Raw genomic sequence first — 27,850 nt, forward strand, 5'->3', positions numbered from 1 at the left:
GAAGCCTACAAGTGGTAACTTTGAAAGTGAGTGAAAGTGTTACTCGCTCAGTCATGTCCAACTGTCTGTGATCCCATGGACTGTAGCCTGCCAGGCTCCTCTGTCCATGGAATTCTCCAGGCAAGAATACTGGAGTGCGTAGCCATTCCCTTCTCCCGGGAATCTTCCCAATCCAGGGATCCAACCCAGATCTACCACATGGCAGGCAGAATCTTTACCATCCGAGCCACAACCACTAAACCCATCTAGTCGCTTTAGAGTACCGTAGGTAGCAGGGCCTCAGGATTGGACAGACCTAAGTTCAAATTCCTGGTCGACTTATCTAACCTCACTCAGCTTCCTTATTGGTAAAATGATGATAAACATCTAGTCATAAAATTTGGGTAGAGATTAAATGAGATTTCATTTCATATCACAAGTCCTACCCCATTTGGTAAATAAATATTTGCTTACTTTTCTTCTAAAGACTACCCTTGACGATCTCCCTAATCTTTTCTCTAAATTGCTGAATAGATTTTTCTCTTTAAAAATATTTTTCTCTAATTTTAGAAGATAATTAGATCTTACAAATTGTCACTTAAGGTTTATCTTTAACAATTTTGTTTCCACTGGATTGATACCCAAGTTTCTGTTCTTTTCCTCTTTATTCTAAGACATTCTTAGCAAGTCACAAGAAGCAATCAGTGATTTAATCCTTTAAAAAATATATATGTATTTTAAATTAAAATAAGAAAAAAATTACATTGTGAAAAAACAGTACATTTGGTATCTTTATAGTCTGGCTTTTAAATTATTTTCTTTTAAACATACCTCAAGCATAATTTATTATTGCATTTCCTAATTCATTATTGCATTCTGACTACCTGAATTAGAGTTAAAATCCCAGATAAAGTAATTGTTCTTTATGAAAGCAACATCAGTCTTTTAATAGTAAAATGAAAATAGAAAACTTCACACACTTCTATACTAAAGTACAACAAAATTATTTAAAAGAAAAATATGCTCTCTATACTAAATATTTTTAGGAAATTTAGGTGAGATTCACTTGGTTCCTAAATTTCAGATCATAGGAGAGCAAAAAATAATCAGTATATTTCTTGAGTATAAATAGATACACAGTGTTAATGTTTTAATATTATTCTAAAGAATTCTAAATCTGTTAGGATAAATAGAGAAATGAGAAGGTCCAGCTGACTCTGTCCTTTGGAGAAGTATTGATACATAGGCAGAAATAAAATGCCTTAAGCATTTATTGTGTTACACGGTGTCTACAGTAAAATCTGTAAATTATACATATTTTGAAATGTATATTATTAACCTAGTAGAGTACAATATTCCTGTTAATAATATTTATTAACTGTTAGCTGTTAACAATATCTGTTAAATACAAAATGTTATATAAATGGCAGTTTCACAATGCCACCGGTAAAATGTCTATAATGATTCCTTAGGAAATAAAGTGGTGTATGTAAACTCATACTTACATATATCAAGTTACGTATTTTAGACTTTGTAAAGTAAGTATGGTCTATTGGGAAATTTTTTTACCTTGTTCATGTATCCTTTGTTTAACAGAGGACATGCTTCAAGGTCAGCTCTACAAGAATCTACTTTTTCATGCTAGTGACATAGTTCACTGTTTTGAAGAACGAAAATAAATTGTTAGGAAATTAGAGAGCGGGAAAATTTGAATATAATAGGCTTCAAGAACTTCTAAATCATTATTGTGCTTTTTTCCCTTTATACCAGCACAAAAGGAAACTGCATCCTTGAGCAGCTGCTTGAAAAGAGGAAAAGCTTGGGCTTCAGGTTTAGCCACATCTCATCTGTAATCTGGGCTTCCCTCATGGCTCAGTTGGTAAAGAATCCGCCTGCAGTGCAGGTGGCCCCAGTTCAATTTCTGAGTTGGGAAGATCTCCCGGAGAAGGGAAAGGCTACCCACTCCAGTACTCTTGCCTGGAAAATACCATGGATGAAGGAGTCTGGTATGCTACTGTCCATGGGGTCGCAAAGAGTCAGACACGACTGAGCGACTGTTCTGTAATGATTACAGCTTTTATTAATTTTTATGTAGCAAGTAACACACTAGATACTTGCCCATCAATTATTTCATCTAATGCTCACTAAAATCATGACTTTTTTTTTGGGCATTTTACTATCAAGAAAGCAACAAATAGATCTTTAAAACTTTGCCCAAGGTCATGCAGATAGCAAAGAACAAATGTGACTCACACCCAGATCTATCTAACTTCCAAGTCTTTGTTTTTAACCAGCCTACTCTATTATCAGATTACTTGTGATTCACATTTTACTTGATAATGCAATGTTAGGCAAGACAAGAGGTATACTAATGAGAGGGCATGTAGAATCTAGCTTGGAAGAAACCTAAAAGATTGTATAATCATTTTTTTTTTTTTTGCTGTACTAGGTCTTCATTGCTTTGTGCAGGAGCTCTCTAGTTACGGCAAGTGGGGGCTACTCTTCGTTGCTGTGCACAGGCTTCTCACTGCAGTGGCTTCTCCCGTGCTGTGGAGGCTGTAGGCTCGCAGACTTCAGGAGTTGAGGCTCACGGCTCTAGAGTGCAGGCTCAGGGGTTGCGGTGCATGTGGAATCTTCCCAGAACAGGGATTGAACCCATGTCCTCTACATTGGCAGGTGGATTCTTATCCACCGTGCCACCTGGGAAGTCCTAATCCAATATAAATGTGTGGAAAATAATTTTTAACATTTGAGTGACTAAGTTTTATACAGTCTTTTCTTTTCCTCAGTGTGCTTATTTTCATTTCATTGTAAATTGAGAACATTGCCCTTCTTTTACAACTTAAAAATGAATGGAATCTTTAACAATAACCTTGGTTACATAGGAATATAGCAATAAGTCACAGTATGTATGGGACACAAAAAGTTAAATATTTTATCCTAATATTTACTGATATTCAGTTCAGTTCAGTCGCTCAGGCGTGTCCAGCTCTTTGCAACCCCATGGACTGCAGCACGCCAGGCCTCCCTGTTCATCACCAACTCCCAGAGCTTAGTCAAACTCATGCCCATCAAGTCCGTGATGCCATCCAACCATCTCATCCTCTGTCTCCCTTTCTTCTTCTGCCCTCAATCTTTCCCAGCATCAGGGTCTTTTCCAATGAGTCAGTTCTTCAGATCAGGTGGCCAAAGTATTGGAGTTTCATCTTCAGCATCAGTCCTTCCAATGAACACCCAGGACTGATCTTTAGGATGGACTGGCTGGACCTCCTTGCAGTCCAAGGGGCTCTCAAGGGTCTTCTCCAACACCACAGTTCAAAAGCATCAATTCTTCGGCACTCAGCTCTCTTTATAGTCCAACTCTCACATCCACATTACTGATATTATTTGCTGATAATATTTGCCCTAATATTTTCAATAGTAAAGTGGGAATTGCTTTGGAAATGTTATCATTAACAAATGATCACTCTGAGTCCCTTTCATTAGTAACATGGGAAGCATAAGAACAGGCAGAAATGATTACCTGTGGCAACATGACGCCCCATTCCAAATATGGCGTAAATGATGGCGGGAAACAGAGACCCATACAAGCCAAACACCGGGTGCACGGATGACAGAACAGCAAAGGCCAGCCCTGAGAATACAGGAGTAAACAGGACCATCTTTTAACCTCAAGATATAGTCCATTACAAAGCAGAAGGGTATTGGCTTATTAATGATGAAAGGAACCACAATTTATTTATTCTACTTGTTCAGGGAGAGACTAGCAACATTGTCCCAAATATCAGAAAATTTACTCATTAGCTCTTGTTTACATTTCAATTCTAAAACCATTCTTTTTGGCCTACTACATTTTACCTTGGCTACAAGAAGTCTACAAGAAGACATTAGCTCAGAGTGTCTTCCTGTTAAAAGTGGTAGCATCGCAGCAAAACATCTCCACACACACTTAAGAGAATCATTTTCACACGTTCATTCTATTCACACGATAGCACCTGTGAGACTGACCGAAGTAGAAGCAATACCGTGGACAGATAAGAAGCCTGACATGAAAGGTGAGTGATGCTGGGTCAAAAGGGACACACACATTCAAAGTTGCCTGGCTGACTGACTAGCCGACTAGCCTAAGATTGTGTATCAACCAGAATGTGACTCCATGCATGTCTCATTACTGGACCCCAGCCTATATATGCAGGTATAATTTCTTAGAATGAAAAAAAATCAACTTTATCCATTCAAAGATAAGTAAGGAGTAATTCAAAACTGTTCCTTTTTATTCTCCTTAGATACTACTCCCTGCCTAGTTTGATTGTTACAGGCACACAAAAACTTTTCCTAGACATGTCTAAATTAACACTAGCCATTTAATTGTGACCAAAGTATGCACAAGGATAAACTGATTAAAGTAATCTTGTTCCTTGTGGCTGTTCCTTGGCATTAAACAGCTAGTTCAGCTGGGTTCTGATAACCCATTCAAATTTGTACAATATAATGATAGCCATTTGATTGGACATAGTGGACTTGACAAGCTACAGAAAGATTTGAGGAAGGAGGTAGCATTATAATCTAGATTACCTGAATGTTAGGTCAGTTAATTATTCACACTATGGAGCCTGGTACTCTGGTTCCCAGATCAGCACTTTTTTACTGCCTAACTTTTACTAATTTAAAGTTAATTTCCTTAAAATAAACTCTAGCTCTACATCAATTTTTTTTTCAAGCAGTACAGGATAGTTGTTATGATTAAAATGTATGAAAAATCTATCAATGACTAGTCCGTTGTTAATTTTTAAAAACCTACTTGCATCGCTTGTTTACTAACAATGTACTCCTAAAAGTCTCATGAAAACAAATAAAAAGTGGTTATAGAAGAGTGAGCGGCAGATGCTGCTCTAGAATTTCACACAGGTAGAGTGAGCCTGGAAAATCCCGTGGACGGAGGGGCCTGGTGGGCTGCAGTCCATGGGGTCGCTAGGAGTCGGACACGACTGAGCGACTTCACTTTATTTTTTCACTTTCATGCACTGGAGAAGGAAATGGCAACCCACTCCAGTGTTCTTGCCTGGAGAATCCCGGGGACAGGGGAGCCTGGTGGGCTGCCATCTGTGGGGTCGCACAGAGTCAGACATGACTGAAGTGACTTAGCAGCAGCAGCAGCAGAGTGAGAGGCAGCAATCTTGTTGTTGAGAAAGGGGGTGCAAAGGTTCATATCTCTAAGCCAGGTTAGCACTGTAAGGCTAAATATTTCCCCATCCCTGTAACAAACACCTCCTGGCATTGATAGGGCAAGCAACTTTGTAAAAACACTGTGCACATGACAGCAGTCGTAAGGAGGATGCTCCAATGACAGAGCCATTTACCCTACCTAGGGGCAGCCAGACAAGCCTTCTCTGCTCCTCCCACCTGATGTCTGCCCTCTGGGCATGCACTCCCTAACGATAAAGTAGTACCTAATTCCTCTGTCTCAAGCTCCTATTTCTGAAGAGTCAGACTAAAGCATATTTAAATGTATTTCTCTATTAATAAAGTTTTATTTTAGGGTTGTAACAAGTTAAAAACTGAGAAAAGCTCTATTAGAATTGCTGATAAATACAAAATTGCAAAACATTTCAAGTTTTTGTATGCAAAAGCTTAAATATTGTTTGAGAATTAACCAGTTCCATGACAATGTCCTTTATATAGTGCCTTACAAGGAGCTTTATTCGATGTTCATCAAGTTAATTTTTTGTGGCAACTTAATCTCGATCAGACCACAAAAATATCTGCAGCTGACACGATTCCAATGAGCATCCAAGTTCAGAAACAACTGGACTAGATGATGATCGTTTACTTTTATCTAGTTTGTTTCCATTTTTATGTTTCATATTCAGTGCTCGCATTTCATTCAGTTTATGTTTTCCAATCTCTGTCTCTTTTTTTTATTGTTGTTCTTTCTAAAGCCTTTATCATGTGTAGTAGAAAAGCTTTTATATACATATATAGATAGATAGATGTATAATATATATATTTTAGAAAACATGAATTTTTGCTTAGCTAAAAAATGTATGACATTTTGGTTCTACTTGTTTGACTAAGTATGAATATAATGCTAGATTTCTAATTTATAGTCATTCAAAACTTGCATATAATTCCGTTTATTCTGATATCTAGTATGACTGCTAGAAGTCTAGAAACCTTATTATTTTAGTGATTTTTGAAAAAAAAATATTTGATGAGTCTTGAAACTTCTAACCCAATTCTGAGAATATAAAGGAACACCATGTTGTAAAAAAAAAAAAAATAAGAAATTAATATGTGATACAATATTATTAACTAAAGTATTGATTTTTTTCAAATTTCACAAAATTTTATGCTAGTAGCCATTATTTGTTTTTATACCTTATTCAAGATGCCACCTTATATTTATTTGCATTGAGCAGCTTCAGCTGCATGCAACAAATTCTGATAAATTCTCTTTTCATTTTTATTCCATTACAAATATTTTCTAATTTTCCTTGTTATGGCTCTTAGATACATCCGTCATTTAAAAGTGGACACTTGATTTCCAAATATATGGGGATTTTAAGTATCTGCTATGTTAATTTCTCATTTTGATACTAATTTCTCATTTAAATGCTTTCTACTCTGCAATCACCCTCTGTATTTTTTCAATCTTTTAACTTTATTGAGGCTTTCAATAAGTATGTCAAAGATCTCTCTTGGTAAGTATCACATGGCACTTGAAAATATGCCTCTTATTTCAAATATCTCTTAATATCGTTTGCTAATATAATTCCACAGTAATAAGAGAACAGACTCTGTATGATTTCATTACCTTTAGGCCATGAAACTTTTGCATGTTGTTTTACATTTTTACATCCCTGGGTATGTTCCAGTGTCTCCTGGTTTATAGTGTATGGGAACTTGAATGGAATTTGTATCCTGCTGTTGTGTGAAAATTGTATAAATCTTAATTATGTTGAATTGGTCCATAGTGCTTTTCAGGTCTACTATATCCTCTACTTTTCTGTCTATTCATTCTATTAATTTTTGAGAATTTGATATTTAAACTCCAACTAAAAATCTTATCTACTTAGAAAAATAATTGTAATATATAGTGAAGTGCGTGTCAGTCGCCCAGTCATGTCGACCTAATAAACTGTATGTAGCCTGCCAGTCTCCTCTGTCCATGGGATTTCCCAGGCAATACTGGAGTGGGTTGCCATTCCCTTCTCCAGGGGATCTTCCTGACTCAGGGATCAAGCCTGGGTCTCCGGCATTGCAGACAGATTCTTTACCAACTGAGCCACCGGGGAAATCACTTTAATATATATATATAGGAACAATATGCAACTTTGTTCTGTATTCTGCAAGTATCCTGTAAATGGGTTATCATACATTCATAATTTAAAAATATACATACCTACAGCCATGACTCAAGGGAAGGTGAGTTGGGACAAGACAGTGGTCTTACTAATTTCTGTTAAAATATCTTTGGAAATTTTACAAAAATATATGATCATGTGAAGACAGTTGGTCTTGGAAGAGGCACATGCAAATGGAGATGCAGGACTAAACAAGATATATATTGAGCATGTAAAAATTAATGTGATATGTTTTATACACGAATTGTGTGTGTGTGTGTGTGTGTGTGTATGCTCAGTCATATCCTACACTTTGCAATCCCACAGACTGCAGCCTGGCAGGCTCCTCTGTCCATGGAATTTTCTAGGCAAGAATACTGGAAAGTGAAATTGTTAGTCACTCAGTCGTATCTGACTCTTTGTGATCCCATGGACTGTAGCTCACCAGGCTCCTCTGTCCATGGAATTCTCCAGGCAAGAAAATTTGAGTGGGTAGCCATTCCCTTCTCTAGGGGATCTTCCCAAACCCAAGACTGAACCCAGGTCTCCTGCATTGCAGACAGATTCTTTACTGCCTGAGCCACCAGGGAAGCCTTATACAGCTCTACTATGAAACCAAATCCACTTATTAAATTCCATGAGAGAATTAAAGGAACATTAAATATGAACTGTAAGGTCCTTGCCTGAAACAAACATTATCCAACATTAAACAATTTATGTTCAGTTTCTAGAATGATCAGTGTAGTCAAACTTTAAAAATGAAGAAGCTGTGAGAGATATGATCATAGAAACTTTTACTGGAGGATTACAATTGTGTGGGTTAAAACATGGACAGAATTTTTACAAGATTTTTCCACAGGTTGCCCATGTTCCTAAAGAGCTGTGAGGCGCTTTGTTCTGATAAAATTGATTTTGTCATTAAGAATATTTTCTAGGGCTCTTTTGTTGACTGTCACATTTTTTTTGGCTTCTAAATATTATTCCTTTTGTCCTGGGGGCTCTGTGTTTCATTGATATAACTTACCCTGTCAACTATACCCTTCTTAAAGCTCTTATCCATTGACTCCCAGAGCACCATGATATTCATGGACCACATTCCCCTTTGCTAGCTTCTCATCCATTTAAATATCACTGTTTCCTAAGGTTTCTTCCATTCTGATTCCACTGTTTATTCTAGAGGACCATCCATGCATGATTGATGTCATGGGATTGGATGGGATAATCATGGTTAATTCAAATATCTTAATAATATTCTCCTAAACTCTAGATCCAGAGGTATATCAACTAGAAATCCCACGGGCATTCACATAACAAACCCCAAATGAAAATTGCTTATTAATTATTTGTCTTGATCCCATCCACCATAAATTCCACAACCACAACAAAACAGTATAGCATTAAATACAAACACAAAATGTAGCTGATTCCCTGTTCACATAACCTCTATCTCAGAAAATCACACTGTCACCCAGCTAGTCACCAGATTCAGAAACCTAGAAGTTATCAAAAACATGCTTTTTCTTTTTCACCCTCACATCCCTGAGTACATTGATCACCTTAGCTATTCCATTTAAAACTGGTGGATTTTTCTCTCCCACTGCTGCTACTCCTGCCTTTCTCTGTTCCAACCACAGAACAAGATTTCTCCTAAATAGTCTTTCCTAACTAGTCTCTTGCCTCTGTCAAGTATATAATAAAAGCTGATGCCAGACTAATTTTTTTATAATACAAACCTTTGTCACCCCCTGTCATCCCTCAAGATCCACTAATGTCCTCATGGAAAATAAGCCTAAACACTTTTTCCATGTTATTCAATAAGACTTTTATGATCTGGACTCTGCTAACCTCTCCAGCTACAACTCCTACCAAGTGGGGTTATTGACAAGTATTTAAACAAACTATGGTCTTTTATTCTTCTTATCACTGCATATTTTTCTTCTTTCTACAGTGCCCTGCATCTGTGAGCTACCTAGAAAACTCGTATTACCCTTCAAGATTCAGTTAAAGTATAATTTCCTCTTGACTTCCAATCTCATCGCCACTCTAGGAAGAGATGATAATGTTATCAGTGCTATTGCTGTACCTTGTACATTCTTCATTCACACGGCGTACCAAAATTATTCTAAAAACCTGCTTTTTTGTCCAGGTCTCCAATTATATTGTGAGATATATTAGTAAGGCAACAAATAATAGTTGACTCATTGGAAAAGACTCTGATGCTGGGAGGGATTGGGGGCAGGAGGAGAAGGGGACAACAGAGGATGAGATGGCTGGATGGCATCACCAACTAGATGGACATGAGTTTGAGTGAACTCCGGGTGTTGGTGATGGATAGGGAGGCCTGGCGTGCTGAGATTCATGGGGTCGCAAAGAGTCGGACACGACTGAATGACTGAACTAAACTGAATTGAACTGAATAAGAATCAATTCCATTTATAAGTAAACTAGTGTGTCAAGCAAAGTACTAGCATCTCTTTCATGGAGTGCTGATAAACACAGGAACAGGCCCAGGAATAAAATGATACACTTATCCAAAGCTATGAAGGCTATGAGAAGAAAAACAAAGGAACAAAGCAAAGAAAAGCCTTGATTATCAGGTGAATGAAGGCACAAGCAAGGTTAAATGGTTCAGAAGGTTATAAAGAGGTCAGGAAATGAAGTTAGTGAGCAGTTCATTGCAGAAACCAGCACCAGCTCAAAGGTGTTGAATGCTAATTTTTTAGGAGGTACTGATCACAGAGGGCAGAGCGTGACTGGGGATATCAAGGCTTCTCAGAGGTCCTAATACTCTTTCCCCTTGAATACTCTATCCAAGTAAAGTTGAACAGGAATGGCCTTAAGGCATATTTTGGTGGATTTTTTTTTTTGAAGACCACGTTTATATAACACCCCTCTAAACCACTCACTAGGCCAGAGATCAGCAAAGGATAAGAACTTTCCTCCCAACTTTACACTGACTGCTAGATAATGTCTCCTGCCCTTTCATATCTCTTCGTAGGTAGGTGCATCTTCTCACTGACTCCTGTGGACTCAGTCCCACATACCGAAATTTGAGGCCTGCTCATATGCTGGTCGGAGAAGGCAATGGCAACCCACTCTAGTACTCTTGCCTGGCAAATCCCATGGATGGAGGGGCCTGGTAGGCTGCAGTCCATGGGGTCGCTAGGAGTCGGACACAACTGAGCGACTTCACTTTCACTTTTCACTATTATGCACTGGAGAAGAAAATGGCAACCCACTCCAGTGTTCTTGCCTGGAGAATCTCAGGGACAGGGGAGCCTGGTGGGCTGCTGTTTATGGGGTCGCACAGAGTCGGACATGACTGAAGCGACTTAGCAGCAGCAGCAACAGCATATGCTGGTAGGAATTAGAAAAGACTATGCACTCTAGACCTTTTTCACCCAGAATCTTGGAGCCAGGTACTAATTCTGAGTTGTTCTTACACTTTGACTGAGCTTCTGACATTTTTTTCTAGTTTGACCTTTCAGGTCCTGGTCCCCACTGGTTGACACCCAGGTACTAAACTTTATACTCACAGGCTTTGTGAGTTTGTATGCTTCTGCTAACCTCCCTGCATCTGACCTCAATTCCACCTTCTCAAATATCTGGATTCCATCCACATCTCTCTAGGATAGTGACAGTGCCACCACCTCAGATCAAGTGGCAAAGCACAGGTCCTCAGATTCCTCTCCACCACCTCCCACTTCCTCTATCCAAGAGGAGGGCTGCAGATTGGAGGGTCAAAGTAGGACAGTCTGAAGGAGACGCATTTCATGATGGGAAAGGCCATGTCCACCCATATATGTATTTTTGCTATTTTTTCTACTATTTTGCTCCTTGGAAGAAAAGCTGAGACCAACCTAGATAGCATATTAAAAAGCAGAGACATTACTTTGTCAACAAAGGTCTGTCTAGTCAAGGCTATGGTTTTTACAGTAGTCATGTATGGATGTGCGAGTTGGACCATAAAGAAAGATGAGCACTGAAGAATTGATGCTTTTGAACTGTGGTGTTGGAGAAGACTCTTGTGAGTCCCTTGGACTGCAAGGAGATCCAACCAGTCCATCCTAAAGGAAATCAGTCCTGAATATTCATTGGAAGAACTGATACTAAAGCTGAAATTCCAATACTTTGGCCACCTGATGCGAAGAACTGACTCATTGGAAAAGACCCTGGTGCTGGGAAAGATTCAAGGTGGGAGGAGAAGAAGACGACAGGGATGAGATGGTTGGATGGCATCACTAACTTGATGGACATGAGTTTGAGCAAGCTCCAGGAGTTGGTGATGGACAGGGAAGCCTGGTGTGCTGCAGTCCATGGGGTCAGAAAGAGTCGGACACGACTGAGTGACTGAACTGAACTGAACCATTTTGCTACTGATGTGATAATAAAAGACCAGGACCTGCCTCAAGACTAACTGTGATATGTCTCTTTCTTTCCACAAGCACATTCAAATCTCAGCTTTATGAAAAAAAAAGAAATATTAATAGCTCTTCAATGTCAGGCCTAAATTGTTGTGCTCCACTCCAACTTTACTAGATCTATGTTTTAAACAATAATTCAGCTAATAAAGAGGGATGTAGTCCCTAAATGTAACCTGTGTATAGAGTTCCCCTGAGATCCTCTCCAGAGAAACAGTGATTAGTAGGACTTGATTTCTTAAAATTCTATTTCATATAATACCATGTTGTTATTCAGTCACTCACATGTCTGACTCCTTGAGATGCCATAGAGGAAAGCAAGGTTTCCCTGTCCTTCACTGTCTCCCAGAGTTTGCTCAAACTCATGTACATCAAGTCAATGATGCCATCCAGTCATCTCATCCTCAGTTGTTTCTTTCTCCTACTGCCTTCAATCTTTCCCCAAACCAGGGTCTTTCCCAATGAGTTGGCTCTCCACATCAGGTGGCCAAAGTATTAAAGCTTCAGTTTCAGCATCAGTCCTTCCAATGAATATTCAGGACTGACTTCCTTTAGGATTGACTCGTTTGATCTTGCAGTCCACAGGACTCTCAAGAGTCTTCCCCAGCACCACAGTTCAAAACAATCGATTCTTCAGTGCTCAACCTTCTTTACAGCCCAACTCTCACATCCATACATACTACAGGAAAACCATAGCTTTGATTAAACCAACTTTCGTTAGCAAAGTGATGTCTCTGTTTTTTAATATGCTAAGTTTATCATAGCTTTACTTCCAAGGAGCAAGCATCTTTTTAATTTCATGACTGCAGTCACCATCTGCAGTGATTGTTAAGGCCAAGAAAATAGTCTGTCACTGTTTCCATTGTTTCCACATCTATTTGCCATGAGGTGATGGGACTGGATACTGAGATCTTAGTTTTCTAAATGTTGAGTTTTAAGCTAACTTTTACACTTTCACTTTCACTTTCCTCAAGAGGCTCTTCAGTTCCTCTTCACTTTCTTCCATAGGGGTGGTGTCATCTGCATATCTGAGGTTATTTATATTTCTCCCGGCAATCTTGATTTCAGCTTGTGCTTCATCCAGCCCAGCATTTCTCATGATGTACTCTGCATACAAGTTTAATAAGCAGGGTGACATATAAGTTACATAACCTTTGACCTACTCCTTTCACAGTTTTGAATCAGTTCGTTATTCCATGTCTTGTTCTAACTGTTGTTTTTTGACCTGCATACAGGTTTCTCAGGAGACAGGTAAGGTGGTCTGGTATTCCCATCTCTTTACGAATTTTTTACTGTTTGTTGTGATCCACACAGTCAAAGACGTTAGTGTAGTCAATGAAGCAGGAAAATATGTTTTTCTGGAACTCTCTTGCTTTTTCTATGATCCAACAGAGGTTGGCAATTTGATCTCTGGTTCCTCTGCCTTTTCTAAATCTAGCTTGTACATCTGGAATTTCTCGGTTCACGTAGTGCTGAAGCCTAGCCTTGAAGGATTTTGAGCATTACTTTGCTGGCATTTGAACTGAATACAATTGTACAGTAGCTTTAACATTCGTTAGCATTGCCTTTCTTTGGGACTGGAATGAAAACTGATCTTTTCTAGTACCATAGCCACTACTGAGTTTTCCAAACTTGCTGGCATATTGAGTGCAGCACTTTAATAGTATCATCTTTTAGGATTTGAAATAGCTCAGCTGCAATTCTAACAGCTCCACTAGCTTTATTTGTAGTAATGCTTCCTAAGGCCCACTTGACTTCACACGCCAGGATGTCTGGCTCTAGGTGAGTGACCACACCATCATGGTTATCTAGATCTTTAAGACCTTTTTTGTTCAGTTCTTCTGTGTATTCTTGCCATCTCTTATTAATATCTTCTGTTTATGTTAAGTCCATACTGCTGCTGTCCTTTTTTGTGCCCATCTTTGCATGAAATGTTTCCTTGGTATCTCTAATTTTCTTGAGCTCTCTAATCTTTCCCATTCTATTGTTTTCCTCTATTTCTTTGCACTGATCACTGAGGAAGGCTTTCTTATGTCTCCTGGCTGTTCCCTGGAACTGTGCATTCAGTTGGGTATATCTTTCCTTTTCTCTTTTGCTTTTCACTTTTATTCTTTTCTCAGCTACTTGTCAGGCCTCCTGAGACAACCATTTTGCCTTTCTGCATTTCTTTTTCTTGGAGATGGTTTTGATCACTGCCTCCTGTACAAACCTCAATCCATAGTTCTTTAGGCACTCTGTAAGATCTTATCCCTTGCATCAATTTGTCACTTCCTCTGTATAATCTGACGTCCAAGGAGCGGTGGCTGTGCCTGCGCAGGAGGGCCGAGAGGAGCTACTCCAAGTTAAAGGTCAGGAGGAGTGGCTGTGAGAAAATACCCCTCATCCAAGGTAAGGAGCAGCGGCTGAGCTCTGCTGGAGCAGCCGAGAAGAGATACCCCACGTCCAAGGTAAGAGAAACCCAAGTAAGACAGTAGAAGTTGTGAGAGGCATCAGAGGGCAGACACACTGAAACCATAATCACAGAAAACTGCTCATTCTAATCACACTAGGACCACAGCCTTGTCTAGCTCAATGAAACTAAGCCATGCCGTGTGGGGCCACCCAAGACAGGCGGGTCATGGTGGAGAGGTCAGACAGGATGTTGTCCACTGGAGAAGGGAATGGCAAACCACTTCAGTATTCTTGCCTTGAGAACCCCATGAACAGTATGAAAAAGCAAAATGACAGGATACTGAAAGAAGAACTCCCCAGGTCGGTAGGTTCCCAATATGCTACTAGAGATCAGTGGAGAAATAACTCCAGAAAGAATGAAGGGATGGAGCCAAAGCAAAAACAATACCCAGTTGTGGGTGTGACTAGTGATAGAAGCAAGGTCTGATGCTGTAAAGAGCAATATTGCATAGGAACCTGGAATGTTAGGTCCATGAATCAAGGCAAATTGGAAGTGGTCAAAGAGGAGATGGCAAGAGTGAATGTCGACATTCTAGGAATCAGCGAACTAAAATGGACTGGAATGGGTGAATTTAACTCAGATGACCATTATATCTACTACTGCGGGCAGGAATCCCTTAGAAGAAATGGAGTAGCCATCATGGTCAAAAAAAGAGTCCAAAATGCAGCACTTGGGTGCAATCCCAAAAACAACAGAATAATCTCTGTTCGTTTCCAAGGCAAATCATTCAATATCACAGTAATCCAAGTCTATGCCTCAACCAGTAATGCTGAAGAAGCTGAAGTTGAATGGTTGGTTCTATGAAGACCTACAAGACCTTTTATAACTAACACTCAAAAAAGATGTCCTTTTCATTATAGGGGACTGGAATGCAAAAGCAGGAAGTCAAGAAACACCTGGGGTAACAGGTAAATTTGGCCTTGGAATACAGAATGAAGCAGGGCAAAGGCTAAGAGTTTTGCCAAGAGAACGCACTGGTCATAGCAAACACCCTCTTCCAACAACACAAGAGAAGACTCTACACATGGACATCACCAGATGGTCAACACTGAAATCAGATTGACTATATTCTTTGCAGCCAAAGATGGAGAAGCTCTATACAGTCAGCAAAAACAAGACTGGGAGCTGACTGTGGCTCAGATCATCAACTTCTTATTGCCAAATTCAGACTTAAATTGAAAAAAGTAGAGAAAACCACTACATCATTCAGGTATGACCTAAATAAAATCCCTTATGATTATACAGTAGAAGTGAGAGATAGATTTAAGGGACTAGATCTGATAGATAGAGTGCCTGATGAACTATGTAATGAGGTTCGTGACATTGTACAGGAGACAGGGATCAAGACCATCCCCATGGAAAAGAAGTGCAACAAAGCAAAATGGCTGTCTGGGGAGGCCTTACAAATAGCTGTGAAAAGAAGAGAAGTGAAAAGGAAAGGAGAAAAGGAAAGATATAAGCTTCTGAATGCAGAGTTCCAAAGAATAGCAAGGAGAGATGAGAAAGCCTTCCTCAGCAATCAATGCAAAGAAATAGAGGAAAACAACAGAATGGGAAAGACTAGAGATCTCTTCAAGAAAATTAGAGATACCAAGGGAACATTTCATGCAAAGATGGGCTCGATAAAGGACAGAAATGGTATGGACCTAACAGAAGCAGAAGATATTAAGAAGAGGTGGCAAGAATACACAGAAGAACTGTACAAAAAAGACCTTCATGACCCAGATAATCACGATGGTGTGATCACTCACCTAGAGCCAGACATCCTGGAATGTGAAGTCAAGTGGGCCTTAGAAAGCATCACTGAGAACAAAGCTAGTGGAGGTGATGGAATTTCAGTTGAAGTATTTCAAATCCTGAAAGATGATACTGTGAAAGTGCTGCACTCAATATGCCAGCAAATTTGGAAAACTCAGCAGTGGCCACAGGACTGGAAAAGGTCCGTTTTCATTCCAATCCCAAAGAAAGGCAATGCCAAAGAATGCTCAAACTACCACACAATTGCACTCATCTCACATGCTAGTAAAGTAATCCGTAAAATTCTCCAAGCCAGGCCTCAGCAATATGTGAACTGTGAACTTCCAGATGTTCAAGCTGGTTTTAGAAAAGGAAGAGGAACCAGAGATCAAATTGCCAATATCCGCTGGATCATGGAAAAAGCAAGGGAGTTCCAGAAAAAATCTATTTCTCCTTTATTTTGACTATGCCAAAGCCTTTGACTGTGTGGATCACATTAAACTGGAAAATTTTTCAAGAGATAGGAATACCAGACCACCTGATCTGCCTCTTGAGAAACCTATATGTAGGTCAGGAAGCAACAGCTAGAACTGAACATGGAACAACAGACTGGTTCCAAATAGGAAAAGGAGTACATCAAGGCTGTATACTGTCACCCTGCTTATTTAACTTATATGCAGAGTACATTATGAGAAATGCTGGGGTGGAAGAAGCACAAGCTGGAATCAAGATTGCCAGGAGAAATATCAATAACCTCAGATATGCAGATGACACCACCCTTATGGCAGAAAGTGAAGAGGAACTAAAAAGCCCCTTGATGAAAGTGAAAGAGGAGAGGGAAAAAGTTGGCTTAAAGCTCAACATTCAGAAAACTAAGATCATGGCATTGGTCCCATCACTTCGTGGCAAATAGATAGGGAAACAGTGGAAACAGTGTCAGACTTTATTTTCTGGGGCTCCAAAATCACCGCAGATGGTGATTACCGCCATGAAATTAAAAGATGTTTACTCCTTGGAAGGAAAGTTATGACCAACCTAGATAGCATATTCAAAAGCAGAGACATTACTTTGCCAACAAAGGTCCATCTAGTCAAGGCTATGGTTTTTCCAGTGGTCATGTATGGATGTGAAAGTTGGACTGTGAAGAAAGCTGAGCGCCGAAGAATTTTTGCTTTTGAACTGTGTTGTTGGAGAAGACTCTTGAGAGTCCCTTGGACTGCAAGGATATCCAACCAGTCTATTCTAAAGGAGACCAGTCCTGGGTGTTCTTAGAAGGACTGATGCTAAAGCTGAAACTCCAGTACTTTGGCCACCTCATGAGAAGAGTTGACACATTGGAAAAGACCCTGATGCTGGGAGGGGTTGGGTGGGGGCAGGAGGAGAAGGGGACGACAGAGGATGAGATGGCTGGATAGCATCACCGACTTGATGGACATGCGTTTGGGTGAACTCCAGAAGTTGGTGTTGGAAAGGGAGGCCCGGCATGCTGCAATTCATGGGGTCACAGAGAGTCAGACACAACTGAGCAACTGAACTGAACTGAACTGAACTGTATAATCATAAGGAATTTCGTTTAGGTCATACCTGAATGGCCTAGTGGTTTTCCCTACTGTCTTCAATTTAAGTATGAATTTTGCAATAGAGAGTTCATGATCTGAGCTACAGTTAGCTTTCAATCTTGTTTTTGCTGACTATGTAGAGTGTCCATCTTCAGCTGCAAAGAATACAATTAATTTGTTTTTGGTATTGACTATCTGGTGATGTCCTTGTGTATAGTCATCTCTTGGGTTGCTGGAAGAGGGAAATATTTGCTATGACCAGTGCATTCTCTTGGCAAAACTCTGTTAGCCTTTGCCCTGCTTCATTCTGTATTCCAAGTCCAAATTTGCCTGTTACTCCAGGGATTTCTTGACTTCCTACTTTTGTATTCCAGTTCCCTATGTTGAAAATGACATCTTTTTTTTTTTTTGGTGTTAGTTTCTGAAGGTCTTGTATGTCATCATAAAACCACTCAATATTAGGTTCTTTGGCATTAGTGGTTGGGGTATAGACTTGGCCACTGTGATATTGAGGTTTGCCTTGGAAGTGAACCAAGATCATCTGTTGTTTTAGAGATTGCACTGAAGTACTCAATCTCAGACTCTTTTGTGAATGTGAAAGCTACTCCATTTCTTCTAAGAGATTCATGCCCATAGTAGTAGATATGATGGTCATCTGATTTAAATTCACCCATTCCCATTCATTTTAGTTCACTGATTCCTAAAATGTTGATGTTCTCTCTTGCCATCTCCTGTTTGACCACTTCTAATTTACCGTGATTCATGGACCTAAGTTTCCAACTTCCTATGCAATATTGTTTTTCACAGCATCTGACTTTGCTTTCACTACCAGACACATCCACAACTGGGTGTCATTTCTGCTTTGGCTCAGCCTCTTCATTACTTCTGAAACCATTTCTCCGCTCTTCTCTAGTAGTATACTGGACACCTACTGAGCTGGTGGGGGTTGAGGAGGGTGTTGTTCATCTTTCAGTGTCATATCTTTTTATCTTTTCATACAGTTCATGGCCTTCTCAAGGCAAGAATGCTGAAGTGGTATCTTATAATCTTATAATACCAGGTATCTTTAGCTATTCAAGTCTTGCCAGTTTTTTTTTTTTTTTAAGACTGTCACTTTTTTCTCTATGTTCACCCAATTTTTATCACCAAATATTAATTTCATGTCATTCTTATTAGATAAGATTGTACATTCTTCATTTTTCCAAATAAAAACACAATATTATTTGGCAGCTCCCTGGATTTATACAAGCTACTCAGAAAGTGGCTGAAACTAATATTTTGCAAATTTTCGTTAAGAAAATGTTCTGACCCTTGCATTCCCACACCAGAATATCCTCAAGGTTGAAATAATAAGATCATATTCTCATATATTTTTGTACAAATTTGAGACAGGGAAAAACAAGGCCCTTGTGGGCTAGATTATTGCCTTTTTGTTCTCTCTTTCCAAAAACATAGCAAAAGCCTGTATTTTTTCAAGTACTTTTAAAAAATAGAAATGAATAAAGAACCCTAGAAGACACATTAGTATTCTTAAAAACAAAATAATTAGGTAGTAGTAGGTTCTCCCAAGAATTACATATTAAAAAATCGAACACAAATTGTATGGGTAATGAGAAACATTATTTCCCTCTGGCAACTGTTTATGGTGGTCTTAGCACTGTTATTAATAAACCACAATGTGATCAGCTGTCTGGTTCACTGCATCAATGGGCTCAGGGTTAAGTGATATTAAGAATGGATCTCCCAGGGTAGATTTGCATCTATCCAATAAATATAGCTGTATGAAAACAAAATTCCTATAGATATACATTCTCTTGGTTCACAAACAAGTACTGTTAAAGATCATTGGTTCTAATCACTAGACAGGTTAAGGCAATAGGTTCATCCTATAACATATTGTACAGATGAAATTTCACAAGAGTGAAAATAAAGAATTATCATGGTCAAAAAGCTTCATGATCAACAGATCTATGAGCTTAAATATTGGAAACAGTAAGAGACTAAGTCTATGGAGAAGAGTATCCACCAAAAGAGTGGGCACAGGTAAGCCCTATCCTATCATTTGAGTTATGATTTTTTTACCATCAAGAAACATTTGAGCACCTACTATGTGCCAAATACATTGATAGGAGCTGAAAGGATTTCTTAGGACTCAGGACATTTATCGCTAAAACCAGAACGATTGGTCAACCTAGACTATAAACAGTCTACACCTTCAAAGAACTAATAGCCTAGAAGAAAAGTCAAATATAAATCAAAAACAACGTGACAGTGTTAGTGAAGTGGATAAGTGAGGGTACCATGGGAAAGCAAAATAAGGTATCTATCAAGTACTTTCTGAAAATCCATAGTTCTCAACCCTAGCTGCTCATTTTACTTTATTTTTATCATCACTTGAGGAAGCTGAGGTGCAAAACATTAAATGATTTGCCCTAAATTCTCAGAGATTTTTATTTAACTGGGATAGGGTTGGGGCACAGGTATTTTTTCAAGTGCCAAAAGAGATTAAAATATGCAAGCAAGGTTGAGAACTACTAACCTAACCCAGGTTAAGTATGCGAAAATATACTCAGATAAAGAGGGTGAGGGGAGAAAGATTGTCCATTTAGGAGGAAGCAGGGGGCCTGAGCAGTTTTCAAGGGAAAGAACAGGAGCTCTGGTGTAGGTACTGCTTCCCCCTGCCACACTCCTCTCCCCTCTCAGCCAGAATCTCTGGGTTTTATTTTATCAAGGAAGCTGACATGTCATCATGGATGGGGCAGACTCAGGGGCTGATGTGCAGTGTGCCTCTCAGTGTCATTCCTAGTCCCGCTCAGGTTATGTCTGCTGTACTCAAGGCAAACTGGAGAACAGAAGACAGCGAGGGATGCGGGGTGGAGCCTGGTAGATTTATATTTCAGTCTCTCTTAGCAGTACTGAGGGCAAGATACCCAATTCTGAACCTCAGTCTCCTCTTCTCATGAAAATGAATATGAATATAAAGTATATATATCTATCTTGATGGGTTTAGAAAATTGGAGACAATTTGTGTAACATTTAAATTGGAATGACACTCAAATGCATAGTTAAGGTGACTGGAAGTAACACAACTTAAACCTAATTAACAACAAAGTGTTTGCACGTGCAAGTGAAAAGTCAGAAGTGTACTAGCCATCATCAGGACTCAGTGTCTCTCTACTGTTCCCTTTGCTGTGTTGGCTTCATTTCCAGGCTTTCGAAGCTGAGGGAAGATGTAGAGGAATGTCATCCTTACTGTCAGTAGTCCCAGCACAAAGGAAGATGCCTTTTCCTTTTTTTCCTCAAAGGTTCTGCACATGTTCCAAGATCCAGACTGACTGGGCCACTCTCAGGTGACATGTATTGCCATCACCATTTTTCAAGAAGAAATGACTGGTTTGTGGTATAGTAAACCCTTCTTGTGCCTAGAGGAGAAAACGTCACGACTGAACCAGTAACTGACCTGGTGAATGGAACAGTGCTCATTATCAACATGAGCCACAAGTCTTCACCTGGACTAATAACTGTCTGGATGCAACTGTCAACACTGTCCCACATTACAATCTGGGACAATTGAAAAAAGAAGAATCACAATGTCCTCCATGTCTGGGAACTCCTCCTGGGAAATCTGATTTCCCAGTTTGAGTTGAGACTCAGGTACCAATGTTCTTTGTCACCAAGCTGGCTCCAAAGGGTCCCCAAAATTGAGAATCCTGGTTGAGGGATACTTATTTTGCTGATCAGCCTAGAGCCAAAATTAGAACCTCACTTAAACCGTGTATACCAAAAATGGAAGGGGCAGGGGGGTTGTTCCTTAAAACAAATCCAAGAACTACTAAGAACAATTCTTGTATTATTACTAAAAGTAATTAATTACAAAAATTACTAAAAGCAGGGATGGATCCTGGCTGGCAAAAACAGGATAATTTGTATTTTATATTTTATATTGTACTATTATATAGGCCACATACCTTATCTTCACAACCACTGCCAATCTATTTTGTTGCAAACCTTCCCAAGTTTTCAACACTCTAAAATGGAAAGTCTTGGTTCTTCCATGTGAACTGGTCTAAATATTACAGGGAGTATTATTCTAACTGCAGAAATATAAAAGTAACCTTTTAACACATAAATCATCATTAATTTACATTTAAGAAAGAAAGAAAATCAGAAATGCTGGATGAAGCCCAAAGCTTTGGGTGAGAGCATGCATCATGGGATGAGAGAAAATGGAGAAGTGAAAAACCAGCAGTGTTCCTTGCTCCTGGGTACATTTTTATGGAGGTCAGGGAAAGTATGAGTGAGTGAGTGAATGAAAGTTGCTCAGTCATGTCTGACTCTTAGCGACCCCATAGACTATACAGTCCTTGGAATTCTCCAAGCCAGAATACTGAAGTGGGTAGCCTTTCCCTTCTCCAGGCAATCTTCCCAACCCAGGTCTCCCGCATTGCAGGCAGATTCTTTACCAGCTGAGCCACAAGGGAAGCCCCAGGGCAAGTATACTTTAGATTTATTTAGCAATATTTGGCTGCCATTGTTCTTAGAGAAGAGAATAGTTACCATTCAATAAATATAACAAATCATTATAATTTCTCTAAATTATCATCTACATGTTTATAATGATTAAGAGGTTAGAGATATGTAGCTAATGCTACGTCTCTTAATCTTCAAGGCTGAAACCACGCAGGGAAAATTCTCAGACAAGCCTTTAATTTTCACAGTGAATGCTTCCAGGAATTCCACTTACTGTTCCACATGTCACTAAGCTGCCCTCAGGAGTACAAAGAAGATCAGCTTCCACATATTTTGGTACCAGTAATGCCACAAGTTCTGCATTATTATAAAGAACGTCCATCCTTTGTCTGTGGCCCAGAACACTGTGGTTTGAACATCAGAGAGCCCTATGGCAGCATAAAACTTTCATGATTTGGCAACAAAAATTCTAGGTGATCCCACGGAATGCAAGTCAAAACATTCTCATATTCCTCCTCAGTGTATTAGGTACTTATATGGTAAGTCATGCATTTTAGGTCTCCACCCTGTCCCAATGCTTGAGTTTTCAGTTTGAAAAAAAAAAAAAATTTCCCTCAAGAGGTCATCCAGGGTAGAATGTGAACTAAAGTATTTATACTCTAGGAGTTTTATACTGCTTAACTTGCCAACCATGTCGGTGACATGTTTAAATTAATGACATTCTCTAGAACGTTTGTTGATCCTCAAACTACATTCTGCAGCGAGATGTCAATTAAAGAACATTTTGGTACATGCCAGCTATAATGGTTTTCACCTGATGTTAGTGATGAGTGCTCCCAATGTTTTTAATATTTTAAAAAACACACAAATCATTTCTAAGAAATATTTGAACATGGTGAAAGAATGACCTAAAGTTCCTTTTCTTTTTTTCATTAAAATGAGCACATCTACCTTTATGCTTTTACCTTGGGGAGGAAATATTTTGGGGATCCCTTTAGCAATCTTGTATAGTCTATAAACTCCTTTCCAGAATACTTTCTTAAAATAAGTAAAAGAAAATAGAATTATAGAGAATTATAGAATTATAAAGAAATGAAGTATATTAAAATATATTGACGCAGGTTCACAGACCTGAAGTTCCTGTTGATTTAAGGACCTAATCTTTGTGTGTGTGTGTGTGTGTATGTGTGTGTGTGCGCGCGCGCGCACGCGCACGCATGCTCTTGCACACAAAGTCGCTTCAGTCATGTCCGACTCTTTGCGACCCTATGGACTGTAGCCTGCCAGACTCCTCTGTACATGGGATTTTCTAGGCATGAATACTGGAGTGGGCTGTCCACCTTGAGGGGATCTTCCCGACCCAGGGATTGAACCTGCGCCTCTCACATCTCCTGCGTTGGCAGGCAGGTTCCTTGCTGCTAGCGCCACCTTGGGGTCAGTCGTTTCAGCCGCTCAGTCGCGTCCGGCTCTTTGCGACCCCATGGGCTGCAAAGCTGCTAGCGCCACCTTGGGGTCAGTCGTTTCAGCCGCTCAGTCGCGTCCGGCTCTTTGCGACCCCATGGGCTGCGCACACCAGGCCTCCCTGCCCATCACCAACATTGCCACTTGGAAGTTCCCTCTCAAAGATTTTATTCAAGAGGGAGTTCAAGGCATTTCAACAAAACATGTTAGCAAGTGCCTTGTCAGAGGAGACAGATTCACACTTAGCGGGAAACTAGGAGAAAGGGTGGCAGCAGATGTGTGAATGATGGGGACTGCGGCAAAATTTAAAGCACATGCCCTGTCTACAGAGGGAGCCAAAAGATTTTTCCCACATGGAAACATAAGACCCTTATGGCCATCTGTTTCCCTTTTGCAAGAGAAGCCAGACATCTAGATTTTCATCTAGATGGGTTAATGTTGGCTCGAGAAAAAATTAAACACGGGGACAAAGGGAATGCAGGTAAACCTTTTATCATATTTGTCTGGGGGGCTACAAGTTTATAAATTCAGAAAAGTAAGGAGAATTGGAAGAAATTAATTTTTCATATTTTAATGTATCTTTTACTATCAGTATCTTTATTACTTTTATTTTTAAAATATAAAAATAAATTTAAATTTCACTTCCGAGAGTGGCAGCAAGATACCGTAAAATAAAAAAAGTCTCTAGGAGGCAAACTGCTTCCAAATGATTCCAAGAAACATTTACTGAAAACCTGTGTCTATGCACCAGGTAATATATAAACCGGTGAGAGTATAAAGATTAAAACATTCTTTCCAAAGCTTACCCACCAGTGCATAAAGAATTGTACCAAAAGAATACAATACAATCTGTTAAGGCCAATCAGAGAGATACATAAAAAGTACAAAGGGAGTAGGAGATACATCTTTCCAGAAGATTGGCAGGGATTCTCAGAGGAAAGATCTCTTTGAGTAGACCTTTGTATTAAGGGGCCCAGATTTTTAATGATCTAACAGATTATTCTAAAGAATTGGGCTTTATCCCAGTGGAAACAGAGGGTCACGGAAGAATTCTGAACGTAGAACTGATATGGTTAGATGCAGCATGGAATGGCCTACATGAGGAGACAGACAATGAAGACCCACAAGATTATGGTTTCAATAGTTTAGGGGTCCAGGGCGGTAGCAGGGGACATGAAGTGAGATTGCTTGGTTGGAAAGATATTTAGGAAACAGAAACACCAGGACCTGGTGGGTGATTGTACCCTGGCAGGTATAGTAGCGAAAGAGAGGGAGGAGCTGAGAATGACTTGAGACTATATAAGAGGCAGTCTAGTACAAAGCTTGGTGGAAAGGGGAGCACATAGTCCCTGGAGCCTGACTACTTGGGTTAAAATCCTGTCACTTCTAACTCACTTACTATGTAACTTTAATCAATTACTTATCCTCTGTGAGCCTCGGTTTTGTATATATGTCAAGTGTTCTTTTGTGTCTAAAAATTAGCTGTTATTATTTATTATTATAATTCTGGTAAGGATGGTGGTTTCATTCAGTTTGTTTCTTCCAGAAGACTAGCGCTGCATTTGTAATGCTTTCAGGCAATTCTAGGTTTGTCTAGTTGAATATATGGATCTCTGGTTGAGAAGAAAGTACAGTGATGATGGCTAGAGCCTCTTACACAGATGAAATAGCCTGAGGCATTTTCAGAGAAGGCCCAGGGTTTGAATCAACTCCAGGATGCTAGTGTATAATGGGTAGATAGAGTAGGAGCCATGCTGGGAAAGACTGAGGGCAAGAGGAGATGCGGTGACATATGAGATGGTTGGATGGCATCACTGACAATGACATGAGTTTGAGCAAACTCCAGGAGATGGTGAAGGACAGGGAAGCCTGGAGCACTGCAGTTCCTGGGGTTGCAAAGAGTTGGACACGACTGAGTGACTGAACAACAGAGGAGGCAAAATCTGCAAAAGCTAATAATGAGAGAAGGCCAGAGAGGTAGTAGACGGTGAACAGAAAAGCAATGTCTAAAGCTCAAGAGAAGAAATGATTTTAGAGAGAGTACAGTCAACACAGAAAATACTGCATACTACATGCTGACTAACAAGCATCTATATGTAACAATTGGGAAATCTTTAATAAAGTAATTTAAAATGGCTCCTTGATAGTTGACATATAGAAAAGACTCAAATTTTAGTTTCCATTAACCTTAATTTTAATTGCATATATTGAGAAAGAAGAATTTTAAAAAAACAAGTAGGCTCCTCTATCCATGGGATTCTCTTGGCCAGAATAATGGAATGGGTTGCTCTGCCCTCCTCCAGGGGATCTTCCCAACCCAGGGATCGAAACTGCATCTCTTAGGTCTTTACCACTAGCGCCACCTAGGAAGCCCAAACCCAAAGGTAATTTACAGGGAAGGACATTTGCACCTTTCCCAAGAAATGCCTTCTGTTACTAAGACTGGAATTATGAAAAGGTCTACTTATTTTGGCAGTGTAGAGCATAAAGCATAAAATGTTGAGTGTTACCATTACAATCAAGTCCTGACTCTACCACTTATCAAGTATAAGGTCCAGAGAAAATTATTTACTTGTGTAAGTTTCCACTTTCTCAAGCGGGAAATGGAGGACCACTGTCACTTAGGATTTTGTTGGGACAGGAGAAGATATTGCACATAAGGGATTTAGCACAAGGCCCCTTACAACAAATAGTAGCTTATGATATTTACCCATCGTGGGTAATCATGAGAAAGTTTGAGAATTGTTTTTAAAGAATAAGTACTTTTGGAAGAATTCAGTTCAGTTCAGTCGCTCAGTCGTGTCCAACTCTTAGCGACCCCAAGGACTGCAGCATGCCAGGCCTCCCTGTCCATCACCAACTCCCTGTCCAGAATTGGTCTTTCCATACACCAACAAAAACCTTTAAGCTCTTTCTAGTAGTGTAGCCTTCCTTGCCCAATCACTGGGAGTCTTCTAGGAGAATCAAGAGCCAGATCCATAATTTCCAAGACACAAGAGTTGAGTAAGCTTTGTGCTTCTCATCAATTGGGGGCTGGCCAACATATTTCTTCATAACCAGTAAAATGCATGACTCATTAAACAAAACACCTCAACTTCCATACCCAAAGAAAAGTCATACAGTCAACTACCAAAGACAGATAAATGAAAATACTAATAATATATCACAGGTATCTTTATCATATCCCCAAATTTTCTAACTAACCTGATATTTCAGAAAGATGAAAAAACAAATTTTTTAAAATAATTTCTCTTTTACTTTATAATAAATGAAAGAAAATAAATTCATAAAATATATTGAAACTACCTGGCGAAAAAGCTCTTGTAAATTCATCATCTTAGTTTCAAAGTCCATGGTAGTGCCTCTGAATTTAAAATTGAATAAAAATAATCCTAAAAAATGGCCTAATGTGTTATTTACTTTGCATTTTTATGAAAGACTACTATGCTTTGCTTTTAGCAAACTGGTCATTAAAAATATGAGACTATTCAGGGAAATGGAACCACAGGAAGTATGATAGTACTATAGATCTTAAAGCAACCAGAGCAGATGTTCCTAATCATACTAAAAACACAAACTCACAAACCAGTTTGTTCCAGCTACAGAATTAGAAAAGTGCATATAATTTAATGGTATGAAAAATAGTTCAAGCCAGGAGGTAGTAAAACTGCAAAAAAATATAAATCTAAAGAGTCTGTGCCAAGGAACATTTTACAAATTCTCAAGGCTGAGAAATTTGAGAAAAATTTTGAGAAAAATCTTGAGATTTTTCTTGCTACAGGTAGGAAGCTATTACCTGAACTAGTTTTTAAAAATACAAGGAATATGTCTTTAAGGTAGGAAGCTATTACCTGAACTAGTTTTTAAAAATACAATGAATATATCTTTGAGGAAAACAAAAAACACAGACACACACACACACACACACACACGCTGATACACCGCATGCACACCAATTACCTAATAGTTTTTTCCCAGAGAAACATCTATCTAAATCTAGAATATCATTTATAAACAGCTTTGGGAAAGTTAAAATCAGACTTCTCATCAGTTTAAATTTATAATTGAGAAATAAACAGTACATAATGTGATACAGAATTAAATTGGCATGCACAGTAAAATGTAAGCTCTAAGGACAGAGGATTCTCTTTGCAAATAATGATCTTGGCCAAGAGCCTCCTTTATGTACAGAAAGCTCTATTCCTTGCTTATAGCAACCCGCAAGGTTACAACAGGTCACTGTATGCTGCTAATTAGGTTTACAAATGATATGTTCAAGCCAGGTGATATTTTATAGCTGGATTCAGCCTAAGTAGAAAACTGTATCAATAAGGTCAAACTACAAAAACTCATTGTCCCACAATTACAGATCTTTTACTCATATAGTATGAATTTTAACATTGCAAATATACAATGCCATTAAAAATT

General features: G+C 39.2%; 1 protein-coding gene across 4 annotated transcripts in view; it reads right to left on the bottom strand.

The window, feature by feature from the left end:
- The window catches only part of SLC26A7 (solute carrier family 26 member 7), a 182,659-nt gene that overhangs the window by 123,685 nt on the left and 31,124 nt on the right, over positions 1–27,850 (bottom strand). For all 4 annotated transcript variants that reach the window (XM_025001755.2, XM_005215678.5, NM_001193146.1 and 1 more), the window contains one exon: positions 3,503–3,613. In XM_025001755.2, coding sequence (XP_024857523.1) covers positions 3,503–3,613 — 111 coding nt within the window. The remainder of the gene's footprint in view (positions 1–3,502; positions 3,614–27,850) is intronic.

This window comes from Bos taurus, chromosome 14 (genome assembly GCF_002263795.3).
Source record: "Bos taurus isolate L1 Dominette 01449 registration number 42190680 breed Hereford chromosome 14, ARS-UCD2.0, whole genome shotgun sequence".
NCBI classification, from domain to species: Eukaryota; Metazoa; Chordata; class Mammalia; order Artiodactyla; family Bovidae; genus Bos; species Bos taurus.